The 24,005-nt window shown below is 41.2% G+C and overlaps 3 protein-coding genes across 8 annotated transcripts in view; 2 read left to right on the top strand and 1 right to left on the bottom strand.

Annotated features, from left to right (window-relative positions):
- Positions 1–14,862, top strand: part of LOC144089523 (uncharacterized) — a 26,466-nt gene extending 11,604 nt beyond the window's left edge. For 3 of the 5 annotated variants that reach the window (XM_077620457.1, XM_077620460.1, XM_077620456.1), the window contains 19 exons: positions 192–7,429; positions 7,608–7,646; positions 7,731–7,849; positions 7,982–8,159; positions 8,583–8,722; positions 8,937–9,063; positions 9,144–9,179; positions 9,863–10,014; positions 10,092–10,218; positions 10,356–10,501; positions 11,068–11,194; positions 11,578–11,604; positions 11,915–12,027; positions 12,223–12,355; positions 12,903–13,042; positions 13,478–13,601; positions 13,674–13,832; positions 14,107–14,269; positions 14,357–14,862. In XM_077620457.1, coding sequence (XP_077476583.1) covers positions 192–7,429; positions 7,608–7,646; positions 7,731–7,849; positions 7,982–8,159; positions 8,583–8,722; positions 8,937–9,063; positions 9,144–9,179; positions 9,863–10,014; positions 10,092–10,218; positions 10,356–10,501; positions 11,068–11,194; positions 11,578–11,604; positions 11,915–12,027; positions 12,223–12,355; positions 12,903–13,042; positions 13,478–13,601; positions 13,674–13,832; positions 14,107–14,269; positions 14,357–14,445 — 9,377 coding nt within the window. In that variant the 3' untranslated portion in view covers positions 14,446–14,862. Of the gene's footprint in view, positions 1–191; positions 7,430–7,607; positions 7,647–7,730; positions 7,850–7,981; positions 8,160–8,582; positions 8,723–8,936; positions 9,064–9,143; positions 9,180–9,862; positions 10,015–10,091; positions 10,219–10,355; positions 10,502–11,067; positions 11,195–11,577; positions 11,605–11,914; positions 12,028–12,222; positions 12,356–12,902; positions 13,043–13,477; positions 13,602–13,673; positions 13,833–14,106; positions 14,270–14,356 lie in introns of those variants that run through there. The other 2 variants (XM_077620459.1, XR_013305093.1) reach the window with 2 other exon arrangements.
- On the bottom strand, positions 14,783–18,870 carry rtn4ip1 (reticulon 4 interacting protein 1). The gene is made up of 9 exons (XM_077620463.1): positions 18,366–18,870; positions 17,804–17,955; positions 17,488–17,556; positions 17,254–17,378; positions 16,472–16,520; positions 16,267–16,403; positions 15,941–16,124; positions 15,729–15,821; positions 14,783–15,577 (listed from the first exon to the last, which is right to left on the bottom strand). The coding sequence occupies exons 1-9, from the start codon at positions 18,622–18,624 to the stop codon at positions 15,458–15,460; spliced, it is 1,188 nt and encodes a 395-aa protein (XP_077476589.1). The 5' UTR covers positions 18,625–18,870; the 3' UTR covers positions 14,783–15,457.
- qrsl1 (glutaminyl-tRNA amidotransferase subunit QRSL1) lies at positions 18,867–24,005 on the top strand. Of its 2 annotated transcripts, none has more exons than XM_077620461.1 (11): positions 18,867–19,021; positions 19,263–19,422; positions 19,508–19,606; positions 19,686–19,782; positions 20,229–20,390; positions 20,462–20,637; positions 20,859–20,971; positions 21,253–21,445; positions 21,576–21,693; positions 21,897–22,102; positions 23,017–24,005. In XM_077620461.1, the coding sequence occupies exons 1-11, from the start codon at positions 18,998–19,000 to the stop codon at positions 23,226–23,228; spliced, it is 1,560 nt and encodes a 519-aa protein (XP_077476587.1). In that variant the 5' UTR covers positions 18,867–18,997; the 3' UTR covers positions 23,229–24,005. The 2 variants fall into 2 exon arrangements, with proteins under 2 accessions (XP_077476587.1, XP_077476588.1); XM_077620462.1 differs by having other exon boundaries at positions 18,933–19,025.

Below are 24,005 nucleotides of genomic sequence, written 5' to 3'. Positions count from 1 at the left end.
ATAATAATAAATGAAGTTTCGGGATACATGTGTTTATTAGAAACTACTACAATCGAGAGACTACTATAGATGCCATATGATCAGAATTACAAAATGACCAATACAACTTTGAAATTTGAGAAGTGCCTTGAGCAAGACATGTCATGTGATTTGATTATTTTCATGTGTATTTGTTTTTTCTTGCCCGCCAGAAGCCGCCTCCTCTCTAAAAGTATTGAGTCACAACTTTAAATCAATACAACGGTACGACAGGTTTGGAACTGCAGGCGACATCAAACAAGATAAAAGTGCCGCCATTTCCAGAGAGCAACCGAAGACTCCATCAAACAGTTTTATTCCCTCATCTCCAAGCAGGCTCCCAAAAAGAAGCCAGAAAAGCTCGGCCGATATTAAACCAAGGAAAATTCAAAATACTTCAACGGATGATTCATCAAACTCATCTGATCCTGTACAGAATCGTTTACATTCAAACATTGATGCAGACACAGCTGTCAAACCTGCGGAGGGTATTGAGGCAGGTTGTTTTAAAGAAGGTACACTTGATGATGAAAAATGTGTGTTTCACAAGGAAAAAGAAGATCGTTCTAATGTTAGCGAAATGAAAGAGAAAAGGAAAGAGCTGCAGGAGGTGACCGAGGCCCAAACTGGTCCTGAAGGAAATGTTTCAAAATTGCAAACAGCAGAAAACATTACAGTAGAACTTGAACACAACGCTAAACCAGCAAAAAATTCGAGATGTGCTACAAATGTTGTTTTATCAGCGACTGAGGTTGTAACCAATGCAGAGACTAAGAGTCAGGTGAAAGAGCATGATGCCCCACAAGAACCAACTTTGGACCACTCGTCTATAATTCCATCTCACAATGATGACTGTGTTACTGTGGAACTAAAAACAACACAAATTAAATCAGAAAATGTTAAGTGGAAAGAATTTTCAGGGACAGTCCAGTTGAAAACTGACACAAAACAGCATGAAGACTTACAAAAAACGATTCTGGAGCATTCCCCTACGAATGCATCTCCTAAAGATGGTAGAACTTCATTGGAACTACAAAGACCACAAACGAATTCTGAGAATGCAGTGGAGAAGGAACTTTTAGAGGCAGTCCAGTTGACCAATGACACAAAACTGAAAAAGGCTAACGGCCAGGCCAAAGAGCACGAAGACCTACAAGAACCCAGTCTGGAACCTTCATCTACAAGTGCTTCTAAAGGTGGCAGAACTTCATTGGAACTACAAAGACCACAAACGAATTCTGAGAATGCACAGGAGAAGGAACTTTTAGAGCCAGTCCAGTTAACCAATGACACAAAACTGGAAAAGGCTAACAGCCAGGCCAACGAGCATGAAGACCTACAAGAACAGAACCTGGAGCGTTCATCTACAACAACTCTTAAAGGTGGTAGAACTTCATTGGAACTACAAAGACCACAAACTAATTCTGAGAATGCAGAGGAGAAGGAACTTTTACAGGCAGTCCACTTGACCAGTGACACAAAACTGGAAAAGGCTAACAGCAAGACTAAAGAAAATGAAGACCTACAAAGACCAAATCTGGAGCCTTCATCTAAAAATGGATCTCTTGAAGGGGATAGAACTGCACTGGACCTACAAAGACCACAAACGAATTCTGAGAATGCAGAGGAGAACAAACTTTTAGAGGCAGTCCAGTTAACCAATGACACAAAACTGGAAAAGGCTAACAGCCAAGCTAAAGAGCATGAAGACCTACAAGGACCAAATCTGGAGCCTTCATCTAAAAATGGATCTCTTGTAGGGGGTAGAACTTCATTGGAACTACAAAGACAACAAACGAATTCTGAGAATGCAGAGAAGGAACTTTTAGAGGCAGGCCAGTTAACCAATGACACAAAACTGGAAAAGGCTAACAGCCAGGCCAAAGAGCATGAAGACCTACAAGAACCGAATCTGGAGACTTCATCTACAAGTGCTTCTAAAGGTGGAAGAACTTTATTGGAACTACAAAGACCACAAGCACATTCTGAGAATGCAGAGGAGAAGGAACTTTTAGAGGCAGTCCACTTGACCAGTGACACAAAACTGGAAAAGGCTAACAGTCAGTCTAAAGAGCATGAAGACCTACAAGAACCGAATCTGGAGCCTTCACCTAAAAATACATCTCTTGAAGGAGGTAGAACTGCACTGGACATACAAAGACCACAAGCGGAATCTGAGAATGCAGAGGAGAAGGAAATTTTAGCGGCAGTCCAGTTGACCAATGACCCTAAACTGGAAAAGGCTAACAGCCAGGCCAAAGAGCATGAAGATCTACAAGAACCGACTCTGGAGCCTTCATCTACAAGTGTTCCTAAGGGTGGCAGAACTTCATTGGAACTACAAAGACCACAAATGAATTCTGAGAATGCACAGGAAAATGAACTTTTAGAGGCAGTCCAGTTAACCAATGTCACAAAACTGGAAAAGGCTAACAGCCGGGCCAAAGAGCAGGAAGACCTACAAGAACCGAGTCTGGAGCCTTCATCTACAAGTGCTTCTAAAGGTGGTAGAACTTCATTGGAACTACAAAGACCACAAACGAATTCTGAGAATGCAGACAAGGAACTTTTAGAGGCAGGCCAGTTAACCAATGACACAAAACTGGAAAAGGCTAACAGCCAGGCCAAAGAGCATGAAGACCTACAAGAACCGAGTCTGGAGACTTCATCTACAAGTGCTTCTAAAGGTGGTAGAACTTCATTGGAACTACAAAGACCACAAAAACATTCTGAGAATGCAGAGGAGAAGGAACTTTTAGAGGTAGTCCACTTGACCAGTGACACAAAACTGGAAAAGGCTAACAGCCAGTCTAAAGAGCATGAAGACCTACAAGAACCGAATCTGGAGCCTTCACCTAAAAATACATCTCTTGAAGGAGGTAGAACTGCACTGGACCTACAAAGACCACAAACGGATTCTGAGAATGCAGAGGAGAAGGAAATTTTAGAGGCAGTCCAGTTGACCAATGACCCTAAACTGGAAAAGGCTAACAGCCAGGCCAAAGAGCATGAAGACCTACAAGAACCGACTCTGGAGCCTTCATCTACAAGTGTTCCTAAATGTGGCAGAACTTCATTGGAACTACAAAGACCACAAACAAATTCTGAGCATGTACAGGAGAAGGAACTTTTAGAGGCAGTCCAGTTAACCAATGTCACAAAACTGGAAAAGGCTAACAGCCAGGCCAAAGAGCAGGAAGACCTACAAGAACCGAGTCTGGAGGCTTCATCTACAAGTGCTTCTAAAGGTGGTAGAACTTCATTGGAACTACAAAGACCACAAACGAATTCTGAGAATGCAGAGGAGAAGGAACTTTTAGAGGCAGTCCAGTTGACCAATGACACAAAACTGGAAAAGGCTAAGAGCCAGGTCAAAGAGCATGAAGACCTACAAGAACAGAATTTGGAGCGTTCATCTACAACAACTCTTAAAGGTGGTAGAACTTCATTGGAACTACAAAGACCACAAACTAATTCTGAGAATGCTGAGGAGAAGGAACTTTTAGAGGCAGTTCAGTTGACCAATGACACAAAACTTGAAGAGGCTAACAGACAGGCTAAAGAGCATGAAGACCTACAAGAACCGAATCTTGAGCCTTCATCTACAAGTGCTTCTAAAGGTGGTAGAACTTCATTGGAACTACAAAGACCACAAACGAATTCTGAGAATGCAGAGGAGAAGGAACTTTTAGAGGCAGTCCAGTTGACCAATGACACAAAACTGGAAAAGGCTAAGAGCCAGGTCAAAGAGCATGAAGACCTACAAGAACCGAATCTTGAGCCTTCATCTACAAGTGCTTCTAAAGGTGGTAGAACTTCATTGGAACTACAAAGACCACAAACGAATTCTGAGAATGCAGAGAAGGAACTTTTAGAGGCAGGCCAGTCAACCAATGACACAAAACTGGAAAAGGCTAACAGCCAGGCCGAAGAACAGGAAGACCTACAAGAACCGAATCTGAAGCCTTCACCTAAAAATGAATATCTTGAAGGGGGTAGAACTGCACTGGACCTACAAAGACCACAAATGAATTCTGAGAATGCAGAGGAGAAGGAACTTTTAAAGGCAGTCCAGTTGACCAATGACACAAAACTGGAAAAGGCTAAGAGCCAGGCCAAAGAGCATGAAGACCTACAAGAACAGAATTTGGAGCCTTCATCTACAAGTGCTTCTAAAGGTGGTAGAACTTCATTGGAACTACAAAGACCACAAACAAATTCTGAGAATGCAGAGAAGGAACTTTTAGAGGCAGGCCAGTTAACCAATGACACAAAACTGGAAAAGGCTAACATCCAGGCCAAAGAGCATGAAGACCTACAAGAACCAAATCTTGAGCCTTCATCTACAAGTGCTTCTAAAGGTGGTAGAACTTCATTGGAACTACAAAGACCACAAACAAATTCTGAGAATGCAGAGGAGAAGGAACTTTTAGAGGCAGGCCAGTTAACCAATGACACAAAACTGGAAAAGGCTAACAGCCAGGCTAAAGAGCATGAAGACTTACAAGAACCGAATCTGGAGCCTTCACCTAAAAATGCATCTCTTGAAGGGGATAGAACTGCACTGGACCTACAAAGACCACCACCGAATTCAGAGAATACAAAGGAGAAGGAACTTGCAGACACACTCCAGTTGACCAACGATACAAAACTGGAAAAGGCTGATAGTCAGGTTAAAGAGCATGACACCTTACACCAATCCATTGTGGAGCCTTCGCCTACAAATGAGTCTCACAAAGGGGACATTACTGCACTGGAAGTACACAGACCACAAATAAATTCAGAGAATACAAAGACACTTTCAGAGACAACCCAGGTTAAAAATGACGCTCAACTGGAAAATAATATTTCAGCCACCAAATCAGCAGTGTTGGCTCAAGATGTTAGTGCATCTCATAGTAATATCCAGGATAGTTTTGGCAACTCTACGTTGGCTAACATCGTTCAATGTCCTTCTCAGCCACAAGGCGCTTCCATTGAATCGGCGAAAGAAAATACCAATGTTCCTCCGATTGAGTATCTTTCAAAAGATTATATTTCTGAGCAAACCAGAGACAAAATTCCTCAAAATATACTACCACCCGAAGCGAGTATTGATTCAATAGGATATGCTATTGGAAAGGAGCAAACTGAAAAAGAGTTTGTCAAGGAAGCGACAGAATCAGTGGACACAAAGAATGAAGTTGTTCACGATGCACTCAAGAGTGTTAAAAGTCAGCCGGACAAAGAGAAGCTTTCACAAGTGCAAGAAGCGCAAGACTCTGAAAAGGAAAAAGAATCAAAGCCAAGTGAAAAGCCCAATGAAACGGCAGCGATGAGCAACAATTGCATGGCGGAGCTCAAGGCCCTACATGCTGAGAATGAAGCAGAAAACAACATCGCTGGACCAAAGGAATCCACTCAGCAAACGTCACAAAATGAATATTTACTGCTGACAGCAGAAGAGGAAACAAAAACGCTAGAGAACCAGAGAAGTGAAGCACAGAAAGCAGAAGTAATAAACACAGACTGGGGCGATACAAACAGTGTGTCGGAATCCAAAGATGCTATTGAGGATCCTTTGAAGGAAAACACCACAAGTTGTGTTGAGGAATCTCATCAGCCACTGGATATCACAAAACTTGAAGAACAACAGGAACCTCAATTGCCTCTCACAAAGGCTGAGGGTTCCGAGCGTCACGATAAAATTCAAGGCAAACACAAATCTGTTACAATAGGGAGTCAAAGGGACAAAAACAGTATGATTAATAAAGAAAACAGAGACATGAATTTCGTATCTGGAGTTATAACAGAAGATCAGGAGCTTGTTGGCAGAAAAAAAAAGTGTGTTGTTGAAATTGACGACATTGCTGATACTTCAGAGGCCTTTGATGCTGAGGAAATCCCAGAAAGCCAAATTCTCGACATTGACACTCCACTGAGTTCTAAAAAACAAATGGAGATGAAGGAGTCTGCAATAAAAAGCTTGGAAGTCCAAACGGCAGCTGCCAAAACTAATTGTGAACCTGCGATTGTTCATGTTGGATCTAATGTCCATCTCCAAAAGGAGGCATTCCCTGTAAATGTCAAATCTAGTAAGAAATTCCAGAAACAGAATGGAAATTCTCATTTGCACACAGGCTCCAACATGCCAAATGTTAGCCAAAAAAGAAATAGAAAAAAAGTAGGGAATACCGTGGACAACGTGGCCGAAAATTCTGAAATGACTGCCGACTTAAGTTTGTCTACAAGCAAACGAGACAATTCTAAGAGTGATGTGAAAGAAAATACAAATAGCAGTGGCGTTAAAAGAGAAGCAATCCAAAATGTCTCATTCCAACAGAAGACAATAAAGGAACTGCAACCAAATCAAGCAGCTACACTTGTCAAAACTTGCCAACTACCAACAAAAGCCACACTTGGTTGTGCTTCCTCTCTTCCCACCGCAGTGAAATCAAAGAGCCCACCGAAGGGCACTCCGTTAAAGAAAGAGTCGCCATCTAGCTGGCTAGATGTGGAACATGAACACAAACAGAAAAGGGAAAACACACGGAAACCGGACGACTTTGAGGATTTCATCCAGAGCATTAAATCGGGAGGCATTCCCTTCTGCGTGCCCATTAAGAAACACCTGTGTAAAAAATCCCCAGCTCCCCCTTTTGCAATGCCAGCCATTAAGGAGGACCACTTTGAAAAAGTGCTGGATCCCAAAGAGTTCCAGTTTGGCCTGAGGAAGGAAGGCAAAGGCCTGAAATTGCCGTCTCCAGCCATGATGTTAAAACAAAAAGCAGCTATCCGGGCAGGGCGAAACGTCAATAAACAGGGAGAAGTGAATTCCACATCCTCAGGTGAAGCCCTGAAGGAATCACTTGATGAGGACAAAGGAAAAACCGATGGCCAAGAGGGGCCAAAGACGGAGCAGAACAATGGAGAGAGGCCCGGAAAGCTATCGTCCCGATTAGAAAAGATATCCATCCTTTCTAGCTTACTGAGTTCCCCTCGATCGAGTAAAAGGAGCAAAGAGGAAACGTCCTCTGACCGAAATAGCCTCTCATCCAACAAAGAGAAAAATGTGCTCTCGCTTGGCCAGCAGGAAACCGTTGCTGCAACCTTTCCTGAACATGAATCAGATACGAAGGGCGGGACCGTTGCTGCGGGCGCTTGCAAAGGTGCCGTCAGCGAGTCAACATTAAGCCCCTCCCCTGCTTCTTTGCCCTCGTTTTCACAAGATATACAGTCTAAACGTCAAGTGGAAAAGCTCGAGGGCAGAGGAGAGTCTGAGGCCGAGGGAGACTCCTCAAAGCCACTTAAACCCAAACCGAATCCTGAAGGACTTTGTATTATGGACCAGGCTTTAACACCTAAAGTCAACAATGCTCAGCTACCTCCACCCACCAAATGCTTCCCAAAGACACGAAAAAACAACTCTAGGGTAAGTATTTGATTATGTAAATAAAGCTCTCAACTGCGATTATTTCAGAGCGGGGCTATTTAACCTTTAGATAGGACCTGCCTTTTTGTTGTTGAGTCAAAAGTTAAAACCCGTGAAGAAATGAACATACAATTTCATTTTACGAATGTAAATGTGCTATTCTGACAATTCCTCACAGGCACGTGTCGTCAAAGGGTTTCACAAAAGACCTGGAAAGGTACTACTACACTTACATTTCTTTCCCGTTTAAAGCAGTGAGCACACCTCAGTTATGTAACATCACCTTTGTGTCCCCTCCAAGATTTTCATACACGAGCACGATGACTTTGATAGTGAAGTCTATGAACTACACGGTGATGTCGAGGATGCCACGTGGATGAAACTCTCTGCTGTCATCTTGGTACGAGTCATTAGAGGATGGTAAGCAGACTCTGCTGCTATTATTCGTCTGCTTTTTTTCAGTTCAATTTATGAATTCAGCTGTGCTACACTTTGATCTAAATGTGCATTTTCACTATTACTCCCAAACACGCAACGTTGTTTTCTATTCAGTTGGCTTCTGTATGAACACGTGGGCTTCCAGGGTCGCGTCATTGCCCTCGAGGAAGGTCAGACGGATCACATCGTAAACGTGTGGGCTCAGGATGGGGCCCCCACAACACTGGATGAAAAGGGACAACCTGTATCGACCACGCCCATGACCATTGGTTCTATTCGTTTGGCCGTGAATGTAAGTTGCTCACTTTCTTGCTTTGTAACACACTATCCAAATATTTGTTCATGGCTTTTATTGAATTAAAACATCTGGAGCGTATTACTGTTCTTACAATGAGTTGCAAAGCATTAAAAACATAGATACATAGCAAAAATTATTCACTATTTCCAGTATATTTGGTCAAAATAATTTGTTCTGACCGAAAGAGTGATGCATGAGCACGCAGATCCTAATCAAATACAACATTTTAGTGTGTATTAAAAGAAGTGCATCCGGTCATCATTTCTATTCCAACTGTCATTGGATTAAAGAAATGTCCTCGTAATCATAGCTTTCATTCATTTTCTCCTCCCGGTCAAAATAGATTGAATGTCGAGCCCATCAATGGCCCTGAAATGATCATGATTCAATGATTCATCGGAGGTGTGTCTGTTGCAGGACTTTGCCCCACCCAGAATTGACCTGTTTACCGAAGTCAAGGGTTTCGGAAGGGTGTCGTCTTACTGTGATGACACGGTTGAAATTGGTTCCTACAGGATGCCTCAGGCCACTGGTTCCATCAAGGTCCATTCTGGAGTGTAAGTTAATGCTTGATGTATTGTTTTTTTTTTCTAGGGACGTTCCAATCTTACATTTTTGCATGTGAATGCCAGTTGAAGTCATCCGATTTTGAGGATATGCCGATACCGAGACCCGATCTATCATGATGATGAAAATGCACTTGTTACTTATAATCGTAATACCTAAATTTGTCCTTTTGAACCACTGTTCAAGTTCTCTCCATGTGTGCAGGTGGCTTGTTTACAGTGATCCTGGTTACGGAGGACTGATTGGGGTGCTGGAAGTAGGCGAGTTTCCATGTTCCGAATCGTGGGGATTCCCGCAGCCTTTTGTCGGCTCTCTCAGGCCTCTTCGAATTGTAAATATATGTTTTGCATACTATCAAATTCATGTCATTATGTATTGACCTATTCTGATGCCGTGTTTTTGTTTTTTCAGGGAGCAATAAAAGTGGAACATCCCCAAGAAGTCAAGGTTTGTGTCCTATTGGATGACAATTCTTACTTTTTTTATCGTTTCGACCAGATTGTTTATGATAAGCAGCAAATGTAAATATTGCAACGACGAAATTATGAACATGTCGTCGTTCAGATAAGTAACGTAACTTAATAAGCACGACTACAAGCCATCTAAACAAAGGAACCTGAGAAGTTAGAATCTGTAGAGTTGACAATAAACAAACGTTAGTCACTGCTACTATTTCTTTCTGGGACCATAATTGTTGTATACTTGAAAAGTGTTACACATATGACCGGACCCATGAAAATGTACAATTCTCTAGATATTCTGTGAGTTGAACTTCAGTACATGTAAATTTACTCCATGTTGAAGAATGCCTGACCTGATTGACTTTTGAAAATTAATGTATGTAAATGTAAAATGGATAGTAGCACTTATTTAATATTTTTACTCTTCAGTCCCTACCATTGGAAATTGTCCGGGAGGCAATTCCATTTTTGTTTATTTAGAAAACCGGCAAAATACTATTAATTCTGGGGCTGTCTGTGGGAAAGTGGAATTTCCACATTGATTTTTTTTTAAATCGTGCAGTTGCACTCCACTCTTAAGTCAATCACAGTCCGGGAAACTTATTCCAGAGGAAATGGTGTAAAATAAAAAGCCATGTCTTCGTTCCTTTTTTTTTTTTGCTCCTTTAGGCGATCGTGTTTGAGAAGCCCAATTTTGAGGGCGACTGTTTAGAGTTGGACGCTGACCTATACGACTTTAATGAGGAAGATGAACAAAGCATTTCTTGTGGAATTAAGAAGACAATCTGTAATGTCGGTTCCCTCAAGATTCTTGGTGGTCTGTGAGTATTTCTTTTTTTTTTTAATGCAAGTGAGTAGGATAAATTTACAAACTGTTCTCTGTCTTTTTGTCCCATAGCTGGGTTGGCTATCAAGAGGAAAACTTTGACGGTCAGCAATTCGTCCTTGAGGAGGGAGAGTATTCTCATTGCACTGAGTGGGGGGGGTCTGAGGATAGTCTACGCTCTCTACGGCCCGTTAAGGCGGTACGTTTCTATTGTGGCGAAGCAAAAGCTTGCTGCATGAAATTATCAATGAAGAACCCTTTCCTCATGATTTGATTTGATTTTTTTATAGGAGCATGTCAATAAAACTTGTTATATTTTTGTGTTTTCTCCCCAAGGATTTCCTGTCACCGCGTGTTAAATTGTTCAGTGAGCTCAACTTGAATGAGCGGGGGCTTACTGTCAATCTGATGGGCCCTGTTGTCAACATGGGGGATGTCGGCCATGGTCTAAAAACGCAATCCATCCACATTCTCAGTGGAGTGTAAGTCAAAACGCCGTGTGTGTGTGTGTGTCGTTATGACTTGTTTATTTGTTGTTGGCTTTCCCACTTTGTAATGCGTATTTCTTCAACTTCCTTGCTCCTGTTGTTGTTTATAAAAAGCTTTGTTTGGAGTAAAATGAGCTGGGAAAAGTAGACTTTAGTGTATTTTTCAAAGGGCTCAGAGGGTTAAAAAAAAGATTAATATGCTCCCCCATCCGGTTGTAATAAAATACTGTTCTTGTTGTGTGTCCTATCATGCAGACACTTGCAGTTCTAGGCATGCTGTACACTGACACACCTTAATTGTGCATGCAAAAAGCCCCTGAGGGAAAGTACTAGTATACACTCAATTCAATCATGGAAACTGATCCGCAATTCCATTGTTTCTTGTTCATTTCATTTCTTGCGGTCACATATTTGTATATATATGGCCCCCGTTTATGTCAGTGAGCAAGTCTGTACAATATTGGATCTCGTGGTAGCTTCTGAACTTGAGGTTTTGTTACAGCATTAGTTTCATTCCGTTGTGTGTAGTAATTTTTTTTTTAATTCTTGCTTGGTGACAGGTGGGTGGCATTTGAGAATCCTGCGTTCAGCGGCGAGCTTTACATCCTGGAGAAAGGAATGTATTCATGCCCAGAAGATTGGGGTGCCCAAAATTTCAAAATATCATCAATCCAGCCAGTCTTCAATGTAATGAAAAGATCCATTTTAAGAATGGGAATCACGTACCATATTTTTCGGACTATAAGTCGCAAAAGTAGACACAATGAAGAGGGAAAGAATACTGGATTATATAAGTCACCTTGTTCGGAAGGGCAAATTTTTATTTGATCAGAAGCCAAGAACAAAAATGCATCAAAGTAAAAATTGTAAAATAGTTTTTTTTTAGATGACTATAGCCTTAGAAAATCAACATAAGAGGTGGTCATAGAGGAAAAATAACATAGAAGATCAAAGTCGCAGACCCAGTCAAACTATAAAAAAGTATGACTTGTAGTCCGGAAAATACGGTATTGACTTTATTATTATTATTTTTAGAAACCTCCTTCAACTTTACATCTCTTCTTTTACAGGACACACTACTGGAGTCCAAATTCAAGGTAGGCAGTCCAATCATTTCTCCTACTCTAATTTTTTGAAAATAGTATCTTAGCAAATTTTAGGAGTGGTTCTGTCGGGAAATTGTATCCATTCATCCAGAAGAATGTTTGCAATGTCAGAGGTCACAGATGTTGGAATCTGGCTCACAATCTTACTTCTTTGTGTCGTGGACCAGAGTCATGCTGGGACAGGGCAGCTTACATCAAGTGGAAAACAAATGATACAAAACCTTTTACTGTGAGATGAAGTATAATACAATTCTTTCAATTTTCTTCTAAGTCCGTATGTGTGCGCTGTCCTGCTATTCAGGTGAAGCTGTTCTCTGAGCCTAACTTTAAGGGGGAACCGGTGGTTTTGGAGGACAATGCAGCAGTTTTGGATGAAAACTTTGTGCCCAGGTCCTGTAAGGTGCTTGCTGGCAGGTACAGGCTCCCTAAATTAAAAAATGAAAATCATGTTTGATAGATTTGCAAGTGTTTAAAGGTTTCTTAACATTTAAATAGGTTAGAAATGCTAAAAAATTAAAATAAATAAAATAACTACTACTGAAGCATCTAATGGGGGAAACACTAGCGTACTGAAGATATAAATGTGATTGTGTTTTATTTATGCATCAGTTGGATCGCATATGAAGGTGACAACTTCTCTGACAACATGTACTTACTGGAGGAAGGGGAATATCCGGACGCAGATTTTCTGGGTTTCCCATCCTCAGACGTGAGGATCCGCTCCATGTTAACAGTTGGCCATGTAAGTCTTTTATATTATATGTGTGTGTATATATTTACAACAGGGGTGTCAAACGTGCGGCTCGCTCGGGGATCCGATCTGAGGTTGTTCTGACTGACAGGCACTTTGTAGCTCATTCGTAGTGTACATAAATAATCTAATGCTTTTATCTATGCGACACGGGTGCCATAAAACCGGACACATCCGTTCTTTCGCCCAAAAGGTGATCTCAATGGCAGCCAATTAGTTAACAGGAAACCCTAAAATGTCCCAAAACCAAAAGAAAGTCACCCGTAAATGCCAGAATGATGATTTGACAACAATAGATGTCCAATTTACTTAAACTGACATCTTTCAGGGCAATTTCTAGACATACAATCCATTTTAACTGGGAGGACTGGACAAAGGCAGACAGTAAAGTAACTTTTTGGGCCAAAATTAAACTGGTTTGGCCCCCATGAGATCAGGTTGGCATGAAGCGAAGCAAACTGAGTTTGACACCCCTGTTAATGGACTTATGTATGGTAAATTTGTGCATGTGAGTTATGAAAATATTTTTATTTTGTAGGAGTTGTCTCTACCGTCTCTCTTGCTATTCAGCAAGTTGGGTTGCACGGGGCGCCGGGTTGTTCTGACAAGTGGGATTGGGAATTTGCACCGAGCGGGCTTGGGTGCTCACATATGCTCTCTAGTGGTAGAGGGCGGAAGGTATGTACGTTTTTTTGTGCATCTTTCTTTAAACTGTCATGTACATATATATTTCTGTTGCCTTGATTGTTAAAGCTGAAAGTATGGTTTTATCATAGTGGAAGTATATTCTGGATATTAATAGTCGTTACAGTAATATTTCTCTAGATATACTCCAACTTTGGATTTTAAGAGTAACTAAAATCTGTGTTGAAGTTAGTAAACAGTTACAAGAGCTTAATAAAATGTACTTTTTAATCTTCGTAGTGCTGCAAAGGTTGTAACAGTTATCTATGAAATTCCTTCACATACATGGTGTTAGCTGAGGTTTTACAGTTTATCTTTCTAGTGTGAAGATTAATTGTGCCAAGGATATGAGGAATTCCAAAGTATATAAAGAATTTTTTCAAAGGATGTTGATTTTTCTCACATCTTTTTCATGGCGGCTGCTTTTAGATGGGTCTTGTACGAAGGCAGCAACTACCGCGGTCGTCAAATCTTGCTCCAGCCGGGTCAAATTGACGACTGGCGTGAGTTTAGCGGATGGAAGGGAGTCGGATCGCTGCGGCCACTGTTGCAGGTAGAGTCGGATTTCCCATCTAAACAATGTCAAATGAAACGCCGCGCGAATTGTGATGCGTTTCACCTCCAGAAACAGATCGCTATCCGCCTGCGGAGCAACGAGACGGGATGTCTGATGTCATTGACTGGGGCACTGGAGGACATCAAGCTGATGAGGGTGCTTACTGTGGAGGACACAGGGGGTGAAGAGCAACTCTGGCTCTACCAAGACGGTCATCTTACCTGCAAGGTACTCCAAAAGTAAAGTCAAAAATCATCTGAGGCAATTCCAGCCCCCCTTTTGCAATGGATTTCCCATCTATTGCTGTCAAAGGGTGTTTTGAATATGAATTTTCCTCTTTTGTTAACTACCACAACCCAAACTCTGTAAGCTGAGCTGGCAGTGAATGAATTAAGAACATTATAAGTTTTGAATAGATGACCATTGGCCCTTTTAAAACTTTTAAAACAATTCTGTGAGCTCAAGTGAGCAAAAAAATGACAATTAACTTTTTTGCTTTTAGTTGGCCGAGGACTGCCGCCTTGAGAGCGCAGGTAACATGGTGATGGCGGGCTGTCGCCTCTGCGTGTCTCCGGAGACGGGAAAAGACAACCAGTTGTGGGATATCGGCTCAGATGGCGTGGTGCGCTGCCACTTTCAACCTGGCCTAGTGCTGGAGGTTAAAGGTCAGATTCCTCTCTTTTTATGATCATTGTCAGCGTACTCGCGACACAACAGGGAAACAACTCGTCACGCTCTGGTTTGTGTGGCAGGAGGTCATCAGTACGACAAGAACCAGGTGATCCTCAACACGTTCCAAGAGGACAAACAAAACCAAAGATGGACGCTGGAGATCTTGTGACACGCCAGGCAGGCCAAGTCTTGGGTGGAACTTTGCACAAAAACTGCACTCTAGTAGCATTTTCAACCCTGTTCTCTGTTGTTACTTAGCATTTTATTACATTTTCCTAATGTATTTTAAAATGATGTTATGTTCTTATTTATCTAGCCACGCCTCCTACCTGAGCGACAAGTAGGGCGACGCTAGAGTGGGCTTTCGTGAAGTTACGACTACGTACGTCTCTTCTACACGGTGTCTCTTTCCTCATCTCGTGTTGATGAATGAAGTCTAAACTCCAAAGAGGCGTTTTGCTAAGAATGATGTCAATTTTAGAGTTATATTTTCAGAATAGGTTTTAACACTTGAATTTAATTCATACTAGACAGTCTTTGAATTGAATATTGTACATATGTAAACATAAATGACAAAAACATCTATTATGGGCTTGTGTATCATTTCAGGCAGACATCTTAGTGTGTTAATACTGTAAACAATTTGTTGCAATATTTATGGCATATTTGTTAGCCGGAGTCACCCTGTATTTATAAGTAATTCTTAAAATGCTTCAACTATAGGCTAACTTGCTAGCATGGCCAGGTAATGTTATTGTAAATATTGACTGAGGTGAAGTGGCGACTCTTGTTTAAAATGATGTATATTTGAATACTTGTTTTTTTCCATCGCACATTTATAAATAGGGATGGGGAAAAAAGATGTAAGAGCCAGGAACAATTCCATTAGGTACCCTTTACAATTTTCTAAATGATGTTTAATATTAGTTCTTGCTTTCTAATGAACTGAATTATTAATTAACAGAAAATGTTGGACTGCTGTTTTGAAGAGTTTGTCATTAAAAATGATCGCAATGACTTACTGTTAAAAAGAACAATCCATTTTTTTAAATAAACAAATGGAGTTCAAGATGGGGTGGTGGGATTCAAGCATTTAGGACATTTAAATCATCTTTATATACTCTATTCCAGCAGTCACGCACATGGTGGAAGTTAAATGGATTTTTTTTAGGTGCGACATGTCATGTCCCACCATTGCTAATCTGGACCACAGTCTTTCCTCGAGCATGACCTTTCTCCACCTTGGCAAAGGCTTGAGGCACCTGCGTGAAGTTGAAGGTTTCTTCTACAACTGCATGGATCTGCAGATGACACCGGCAAAAGAAAAGTAAGTAAGATATAATTGCGTTATGCACAAGATAGATTTTAAATGAAAAACATTGCATTCTTGCATTTCAGAGCACTGGAATAAAGAGTAACTTGTTTATTTATGTTTAAAACAAGTTGACATACCTGGCCTGCATCTACCATCTCCCTTATTTCATCCAACGCTGGGCCGCTAGGTGCAAAGAATCCCCAACGATAGTGGACACCCTTAGCGAGATGCTGCAAGAGGAGAAAAACAAATGCAAGTTCCTCTGGTGAAACAGAAGAGAGCGCCAAACTGCTAAAAAGTGAATCATTTTGGACATGTCAGATTGATTTGAAGCAAAACATTTCCCCACCTTGAGAGCCCTGCTGGCCACAGTGGCAGCTGTCTGCATCATACCATCGGCAATGCCCAGGGCGTCGGTGTTTTGGAGGAAGGGCGTAACCAGAGTGACGTACTTGGCGCCACTCCACGGTTTGAGTAAATTCAACGCCCAGTGTTCCGTGCTGCCTCCGATGTTATCCAGGATTAGGTCAAACCTTGAATGTGGGATGACACAAGATGCATTTTTAGGATTTCAAGGTAACCCCAAAAAATCTTGCAAAAACCTGCTTGCTAAAATTACACAGATTTTGTAATTATCATCTGCATCCCAAGTGATAGACTTCCGCTCGTTCTCACTTGTCGAGAGCGGCGAGCGGCACTTGGACGGGTCCGGCCGTGTAGTCCACCACGTGGTCCGCTCCAAGCCCCGTTACTAAACGCTCGGCATTCTTGGCGCATGTTACAGTCACGTGGGCTCCCCACGCCTTCAGCATCTTCAACAATAACAAGGTTATGCCAATCATTTCAAATCTGAAGCGGCATTTGCAATTTAGAATTATACCTGGATGGCAAATGTTCCCACTCCGCCGGAACCTCCCAGGATCAAAACACTGTGATGGAGAAAAACAACATTCAAACAAAAGCATCCTTTCTACTTCAACTGCACTGTCCAACCCTAATCTTTCCTGTCCTCAGTCTTCCTCTAGGTCAAGGGTGTCAGACTCGGGTTGGTTCGCGGGCCGCTTTAACATCAACTTGATTTCACGTGGGCCGGACCATTTTAGATATAATATTTAGATTTTTTTTATAAATGGATTAAAAGAACTGAATTAAAAGCCCTGAATATTCAGTTTTTTTATAGAAATAAAACAATGTATTTTAGCTTTTTTATATATTTTTAGATTTTACAAAAGGATTTTTGAACTAAAAACACAGAAAAAAAATGATTAAAAAATTACAATTATTGATTTAAAAAGGGGGAAAATCAGGAAATTTTATATAGATCTATACTCTTCATTTTAATTTGATCCTAAAACAGAAAGTCGCCACTCATGATTTACTTTCTCGGGCCACACAAAATGATGCAATGGGCCAGATTTGGCCCCCGGGCCGCCACTTTGACACATGTGCTCTAGGTTATCTGATGTACGACGACTAATTATAGTTGCATATTTTAAGTCAAGTTTCCTTTCTATTCCCGTATTTTTAAACCCGTAAAGGCACAGGGATACTGTTTAAGCAATAAAAACGGATTCAGGTCTAGCATAAAAAATATTTATGAATGGAAAATTGCATGCAAATTGAACTGATGCAAGACCGTAAAAGTGTATGTGTTCTCCGCACCGTTTCTTGGCACAGTTTTCTTTGGTGAGCCCTCCGGTGTTGACGAGCGCCGACCAAGCCGTGTTCGCCACATAAGGCATGGCTGCAGCCTCCGTGTGGCTCAGTGACTTTGGTTTGAGGGACACCTGAGTGTGAAGGTACAAACACGTTCGCCTTTGCAAATAACACTTGACTTTACTTCACGTTTATCACTCGAGTGATAAATATACAGCATCACCGTCATGTTATCGTTACCTCATTGGCACTCAGAACCACAAACTCGGCCAGGCTGCCTCGCTTCCATGGTGGGATTGAAGCCCATACCTGGAAAGGACAAACAGCCTCTGTTAGTCTTTGACATTATATCAAAATAGCATCATATTTTTGACTTGCATCATGTGTCAGGAATACTTATCATGTTGTGAGGAACTTTGGCTTTCAGTCAAAACAAACATAATGTTAATGTGTCTGCATATATTTTTTGTTTATTGGACAAATCACAGTCAAGCTTAATGGTATGTAGAATGTGTACATTTCTGATGGAAGAAGATGCATCTCACTTAGTTTTTACCTCATCCTTTTCTTTGAAGTACTTGACATCCAGGCCACATTCCATAATCACCCCTGACACTTCCCTTCCGAGGATGAGTGGAAATTCACTGCCCGCCTGATTCATGTTTAGAGGGTCTCTCTTCATGGACATCGTTGCAGCACCGTGACCACCTAGTACAGGGGTGGTGAAATATTTAGACACAAAGAGCCAAAATTTTCAACTGCGAAAGTCAAAGATCAGTATAAAAAAATCCAATCTGCCAAATTATTTTTTTAACAATTGTTTTTAACGGGCCCAGATGAATTTGGGTGTGTTTTAAGAGAAAATAAAAATACGAGAAACATGAAACAAGGCAAAGAGCCACGGTATATACAAAATATGATAAGTAAAGAGCCGCATGCGGCTCGAGAGCTACGTGTTGCCACACCTGACCTAATAGATTGCAACACATAACTGGACGACACCATTACAGATTATTATAGATAGTTTATTACATTCATAACAGTTTCTTAGCTGACTGCGGTTGTTTGATGATGCTTTGAGAAGATTTAATACATAAGACCATTAAAGTGTCACTCGCCTCTCATGTGGATGTCCATTGGGTTCAGCCCTGCTGCAAACACCTTGACAATAACCTCGTTGGGGTAGTTAATGATCGGGAAGATGGCATTTTTGGTGAACCGCAGAACGTCATTGTTTCCATATTTATCAATGACCCATGCAGGCATGACAGTTCTGCAATTGCTTGAGGTCTTGAGAAATCTAGAAATAGATATTCTTAGAATGTTAGGGGAAAAGAAACGCCCACTACTGCTCACCACACGTCCGATCGCTGCCATTCCGGAGAAATTCAATCATTAAAAAAACACCAGTTTCCACTCGGTATGAAAAGAGACATGCAAATGCATCTTTGCGCTCAACTATTGAGGTTTTTTGAAGCTGTGTTTTCTTCTTATTGGAAAAAATAAATGAATAATAACTTCATTTCAAAAATCAGAATGAATCATTTGGAAGTTTTGTCCCTTAAAAACGACGCTCTTCATTCATACACTATATTTCCTGAAAGGAGGGCTGTCAAAAGCTTGACCAATCACAGTCAAGTTTGCTACACCGTAAGCCAATGAAACAAACTGTTTTTGCAACTGTCGCTTCCAAACAAACATGGCAGCCCTCTGAAGCCGCACACCGTTTTGAAGGTTGAGAATTGTAAATATGCTTAGCCTTACTTTACGAGAGGTTGGTAAGTCTTCATGTTACGAAATAAAATAAAATAAGAATGACAGCATTTTAATAATGTCATCATTACGTTACATCACGGTTAACTTTAACATTATTGGGCATCATATCTGAAACCAGTATGTACAGCGTTAACATGCATTATGTTAATTTGAGTTTACTACCTGAATCTTTATCCTTTTCTCCTATAGTTCTTTCAATTCTAAACCCAGGATCAAAGCTTTACTTTAAAATTTTCTAGGTTTCTCTTGCATTCCGAGAGGGAAAAATATCTCCAATTGAGTTGTGTAGGAAGTGTTTGAAGCGAATCAAGCAGAACCAGCATCTTAATGCTTATATCACAGTGACAGAGGAACTGGCCTTGAAACAGGCTCAGGAAGCAGAGACCAGACTTCTACAAGGTGAAAGCCCTCTCTATTGTGTAACTCTTTTCATGATCTATCCTTCTGTGAACAAGCGATACAACTATTTCCTGACCTTGCTTAGGCACCCCGAAAGGTCCACTGGATGGAATCCCTTTTGCAGTCAAAGACAACTTTTGTACAAAGAATGTCAAGACCACGTGTGCTTCGAGGATGCTTAAAGGTAAATGGAGACGTGATCATGTATTTAGTATGTTAATATTAAGAAGCCCTCATTGAATAACTGATGCTCCTCGTTGCAGACTACGTCCCACCGTACAGTGCTACAGTGGTACAGAAGCTTTTGGACCAAGGAGCTGTTCTTATTGGGAAGACCAACATGGACGAATTTGCTATGGGGTAGGAGAATTACTATTGGCAACATAACATATAATGCAAAGTTGATCTGTGACTATAAAAATAAAAATAACGAACTAAACAAATATATAGCACATGTATATATGCATATTGTTTTATATTCAACAAGAATAACGACTTCTTCAGCCGAAGAGTGGCTTTAATTCCTGTTAAAATGCCACCCGATGCAATGCCGTGTAACTGTAAATTTTCCTTATTAATGAACAAAATACTGCATTAAAATTTCCTTATTAAGGAAAAATATATCTATATGAAAATGTGTCCCTACAGCTTTCCTCCTTTTCACCATTGCTGTATTAGTTGGCTGGGATAGGCTCCAGCACCCCCACAACCCTTGTTTAAAAATGGTGACTTAGTCAAGATTTTAGGTGGGGAATAGCAAATCAATGAATTTTTAAGAATGTTGCCTGCCTGTCCTGGCATTCTAGCTCTGGCAGTACTGACGGTGCATTCGGACCAGTGAGGAACCCTTGGAGCTACGCTACTCCCTACTGCGAGCGGACAGGAGTTGTACCCGACTCGGACTGGGTTATCTGTGGCGGTAGTTCGGGAGGAAGCGCCGCAGCTGTGGCCTCCCTGTGCAGTTATTTGTGAGGGATACACCATTTTCATCTTCTAAGTGTTACAAATTGCAAGCGAATGACACAGTCCTCCTTGGTAGCGCTTTAGGATCAGACACAGGTGGTTCCACCCGCAACCCAGGGGCACTGTGTGGTGTTGTGGCTCTGAAGCCCACCTACGGACTGCTGTCAAGACATGGTCTCATACCTCTGGTCAACTCTTTTGATGTTCCAGGCATAATGGCCCGACGTGTCAGCGATGCGGCTATTATTTTAGGTAGGGTGTGTTTGGAAACGATTTTTCACCCATGAAATGTAGCATTTTAGACACTTTGTCGCTAGGCTAGGGGTCCGTCAATTTACAATCTTTCTTTCAACCTCATCGTCAATTCAGTTGGTCACCATTGACAACTTTTGTAGCACGTATCTACTGTCTCAGATTATTAATTGTGTTATTAACAGTGTTTTTATCTGATATCTTGTTGACATGTCCGTAAGGGATTCTCCAAGGCCTTGACCCAAAAGACTCCACAACAGTTCCTGCACCTCCAATGCCAATGGAGTTACCTGAGAAATTTAACGTCAAGAATCTCTTCGTGGGCATTCCAAAGGTTATTTTATTCTCATATTTTCATAAATCACTCATTAACCTGTAAATGAAATCTTTTAACACCAGTTGTTTATTCTGGTAACCTTTCCCCCCCTAATAACCATGTTCTTTGTAATTAGCGTGTATATTATTTCAGCATGAATTGGTGGGGAGAATTGCAAGATTTAACCAAAAGTTTGGTCTTAATCTACCAGTGAGGAACCAGTAGGGCCAGCAGAGCCTTTTTTGCTGGCCCAACATAATTAGAAATTATGATCGTATACTGCCTGTGTGCACTTTCAGGAGTTCTACGCCCCCGGTATGTCCGAGGAGACCGCCGCTCAGTGGAGTCGTGTCGCTGACTTGTTTGAGAAAGCAGGTGCACGTGTGGAGCAAGTGTCCCTCCCCCACTGCCAATATTCTATTGCGTGCTACCATGTGCTGTGCTGTACCGAGGTGGCGTCTAACATGGCACGTTTCGATGGTCTACAGTATGGTAAGAAGTTGCTTTCTCTTACCCGAAACCTTGGTGTTTGACCTCAAATCTGTATGTCTGTCGTGCATTGAAACTCATTCGTTTTTGAAGTTGATGTTAAAAATACATATTCATTGTCCTCACTGATCAGGCCATCGTAGCCAAGTAGAAACTTCCACGGAAGCCTTGTACGCCACCACTCGACATGAGGGTTTCAATGATGTTGTGAGAGGCCGGATACTGTCTGGAAACTACTTTCTGCTTAAACAGTAAGATATTTTTATCATAATCAAGAGATCAATTTTGTATGCGCGCATTAAAACGTCACTAATCAATCTGCACCAAAAACACGTTAAGATTGTGCTGATTCTGCGTCATATTTTCAACTTTCACGATAGACTAAATGTAGTCTTTGTTTCTTTTTTTACTCTATTTTAACTATGCTTGAACCTTTTTCCTCCCGCTTTGTCAGAAACTACGAGCACTACTTTGTGAAAGCCCAGAGGGTCCGTCGGCTGATTGCGGAAGATTTCAAGCGCGTGTTCAACTCCGGAGTTGACGTTTTGCTGACACCCACCACTCTCTCGGACGCCACTCGTTACGGCGACTTCACGCAAGAAGACAACAGAACACGCAGCTCGCAGGAGGATGTTTTTACCAATCCTGCCAACATGGCAGGTAAAGACCACCTGATAGAGGTTGTTTTTAAAAAAATGTTTCCTCTTACCGGCAAATTCCTTCAGACAATAGACTAGTGTGTCGGCAGTCAAGTTGCAGGTAGTCGTCATAACCACCAGTGAGCAAATTTGCTTGGCGAACACAGAGATAAGTTTCGATTAAAAGGAAAATGATGCAAGTGGAATTTTGAAAAGTCATTTTTCAAACCACTCAAACATGTTTGGAATTTTTCTGATCCTTGCCAATCCCCTACTTGAGATGCATAAATGTGTCTTTTGTGTTCGGGAGCTGCGTCTAAGTCAGGGGTGTCAGACTCGGGTTGGTTCGCGGGCCGCGTTAACGTCAACTCGATTTCACGTGGCCCGGACCATTTTAGATATAATATTTAGATTTTTTTAATAAATGGATTAAAAGCCCTGAATATTAATTTTTTTTATAGATCGAATCTAAAACAATGTTTATTTTAGCTTTTTTAAATATATTTTCTGATTTTACAAAATGTTTTTTGAACTAAAAACAGAAACAAATGATTAAAAAATTACAATTATTGATTTAAAAGGGGGAAAATCAGGACATTTAATATACATCTATACTTTTCATTTTAATTTGATCCTAAAACAGAAAGTCGGCACTCATGCTTTACTTTCCCGGGCCACACAAAATGATGCGGCGGGCCAGATTTGGCCCCCGGGCCGCCACTTTAACACATGTGGTCTAAGTCATATGTTCAGGTTACATATAAATGTTTGCGACACAGAAAAAATTTATTCAGATATTTCATCTTATTCAGTAATTCCGTCCACTCATTCCTGCTTGTTATCACTCTCCAAATTAACCTGTAACTCCTCATAAGTTCCAAATCATCACCTTTCCATGAACTGTCCTTCAGCTCTTGTGTTTTTGTCGCTCTCCAGGTCTCCCCGCAGTTTCTGTGCCAACAGCTTTATCCGAGAGAGGCCTTCCTATTGGCTTACAGCTCACCGGTCCCGCCTTCCAAGACATAAAGCTGCTCAGTGTTGCCCAGTGGATCGAACGGAGGGTTGGGTTTCCGTCCATCGGTGACTTTGTGGAATCCAACGGGAACAGTTCCAATTACAAAGTTAGCTTTGCGACAGGGACGAGATGAATTGATTCATTCGTTGGCTGCCGTCGATGGCGCTGAACGTCCAATCCGTATGGGTGGGGAGATATCATACTTGTAAATAGACTCGGTCAGTAGTGGAAGTCGAGAAAAATGGTCCTTGAAAAGATCATTTGGCAAGAGCGTTGATTTGATGTCAATGGCAGTGAATCACTCAATCAAAAACACTTTGTGTATTTTTCAGAGAAACAAACGGTCTCAGAAATCAGCGTTTTGAAGTGCTTCATTGTTTTCCATCATGACGGCCAAATCGAAGTTTGCACTTTTTGACTTTGGCAAATGATGAAAAGGCACTGCCAATCATGGCCTTGCAACCACTTCAATTAGATCAACTATTGTGTTTTTGGAGTTATTGTAGTGTCGTATAAAATCAGTTGTGCACAATTGACTTTAATTAGATTATTTGTGAAAGATTACCTTTTTTTAAGGATCAGGAGTCGTCTGGCAGTCAGCACAATATAAACAGGAACAGACTTTATCCATGCAATCAGAATCATGGTAGTTAGATCATGTCAAATAAAGGATATTTGATTCGATGCGCTTTTTAGGGGAATTGTAGCCTGTATAAAGTGTTGTTTTCAAGAGGGAGAAAGGGAATGATGCCGAATTAGCTTGCTTTAAATTCTTTGGAATCGAAGTTGAATGGTGATATGTGAATTGAAGAAAAACTTAGCTGCTGATGAGAATTGAAAAAGACCCAGCGTCTTAATTGTCATTTTTTGAGCAATTACAGCTTCATGTATAAAGGATGGCAATTACTCA

This window comes from Stigmatopora argus, chromosome 15 (assembly GCF_051989625.1).
Source record: "Stigmatopora argus isolate UIUO_Sarg chromosome 15, RoL_Sarg_1.0, whole genome shotgun sequence".
Taxonomy (NCBI): domain Eukaryota; kingdom Metazoa; phylum Chordata; class Actinopteri; order Syngnathiformes; family Syngnathidae; genus Stigmatopora; species Stigmatopora argus.
The sequence above is the reverse complement of the archived record's forward strand: the minus strand, read 5'-3'. Positions and strand labels throughout refer to the sequence as shown.

Bases quoted from the DNA above. Each gene is read 5' to 3' on its own strand.
- qrsl1 (XM_077620461.1), top strand. From the start codon at position 18,998: ATGCTTAGCCTTACTTTACGAGAG. The intron at 19,022-19,262 runs GTTGGTAAGTCT...AAAATTTTCTAG, and splicing joins TTAGCCTTACTTTACGAGAG to GTTTCTCTTGCATTCCGAGA. The intron at 20,391-20,461 runs GTGAGGGATACA...CCTCCTTGGTAG, and splicing joins GCCTCCCTGTGCAGTTATTT to CGCTTTAGGATCAGACACAG.
- rtn4ip1 (XM_077620463.1), bottom strand. From the start codon at position 18,624: ATGGCAGCGATCGGACGTGTGGTGAGCAGTAGTGGGCGTTTCTTTTCC. The intron at 15,822-15,940 runs GTGGGGAAATGT...CTCCTCTTGCAG, and splicing joins TGGCCAGCAGGGCTCTCAAG to CATCTCGCTAAGGGTGTCCA. The intron at 15,578-15,728 runs GTATGTCAACTT...TGTCATCTGCAG, and splicing joins AGATGGTAGATGCAGGCCAG to ATCCATGCAGTTGTAGAAGA.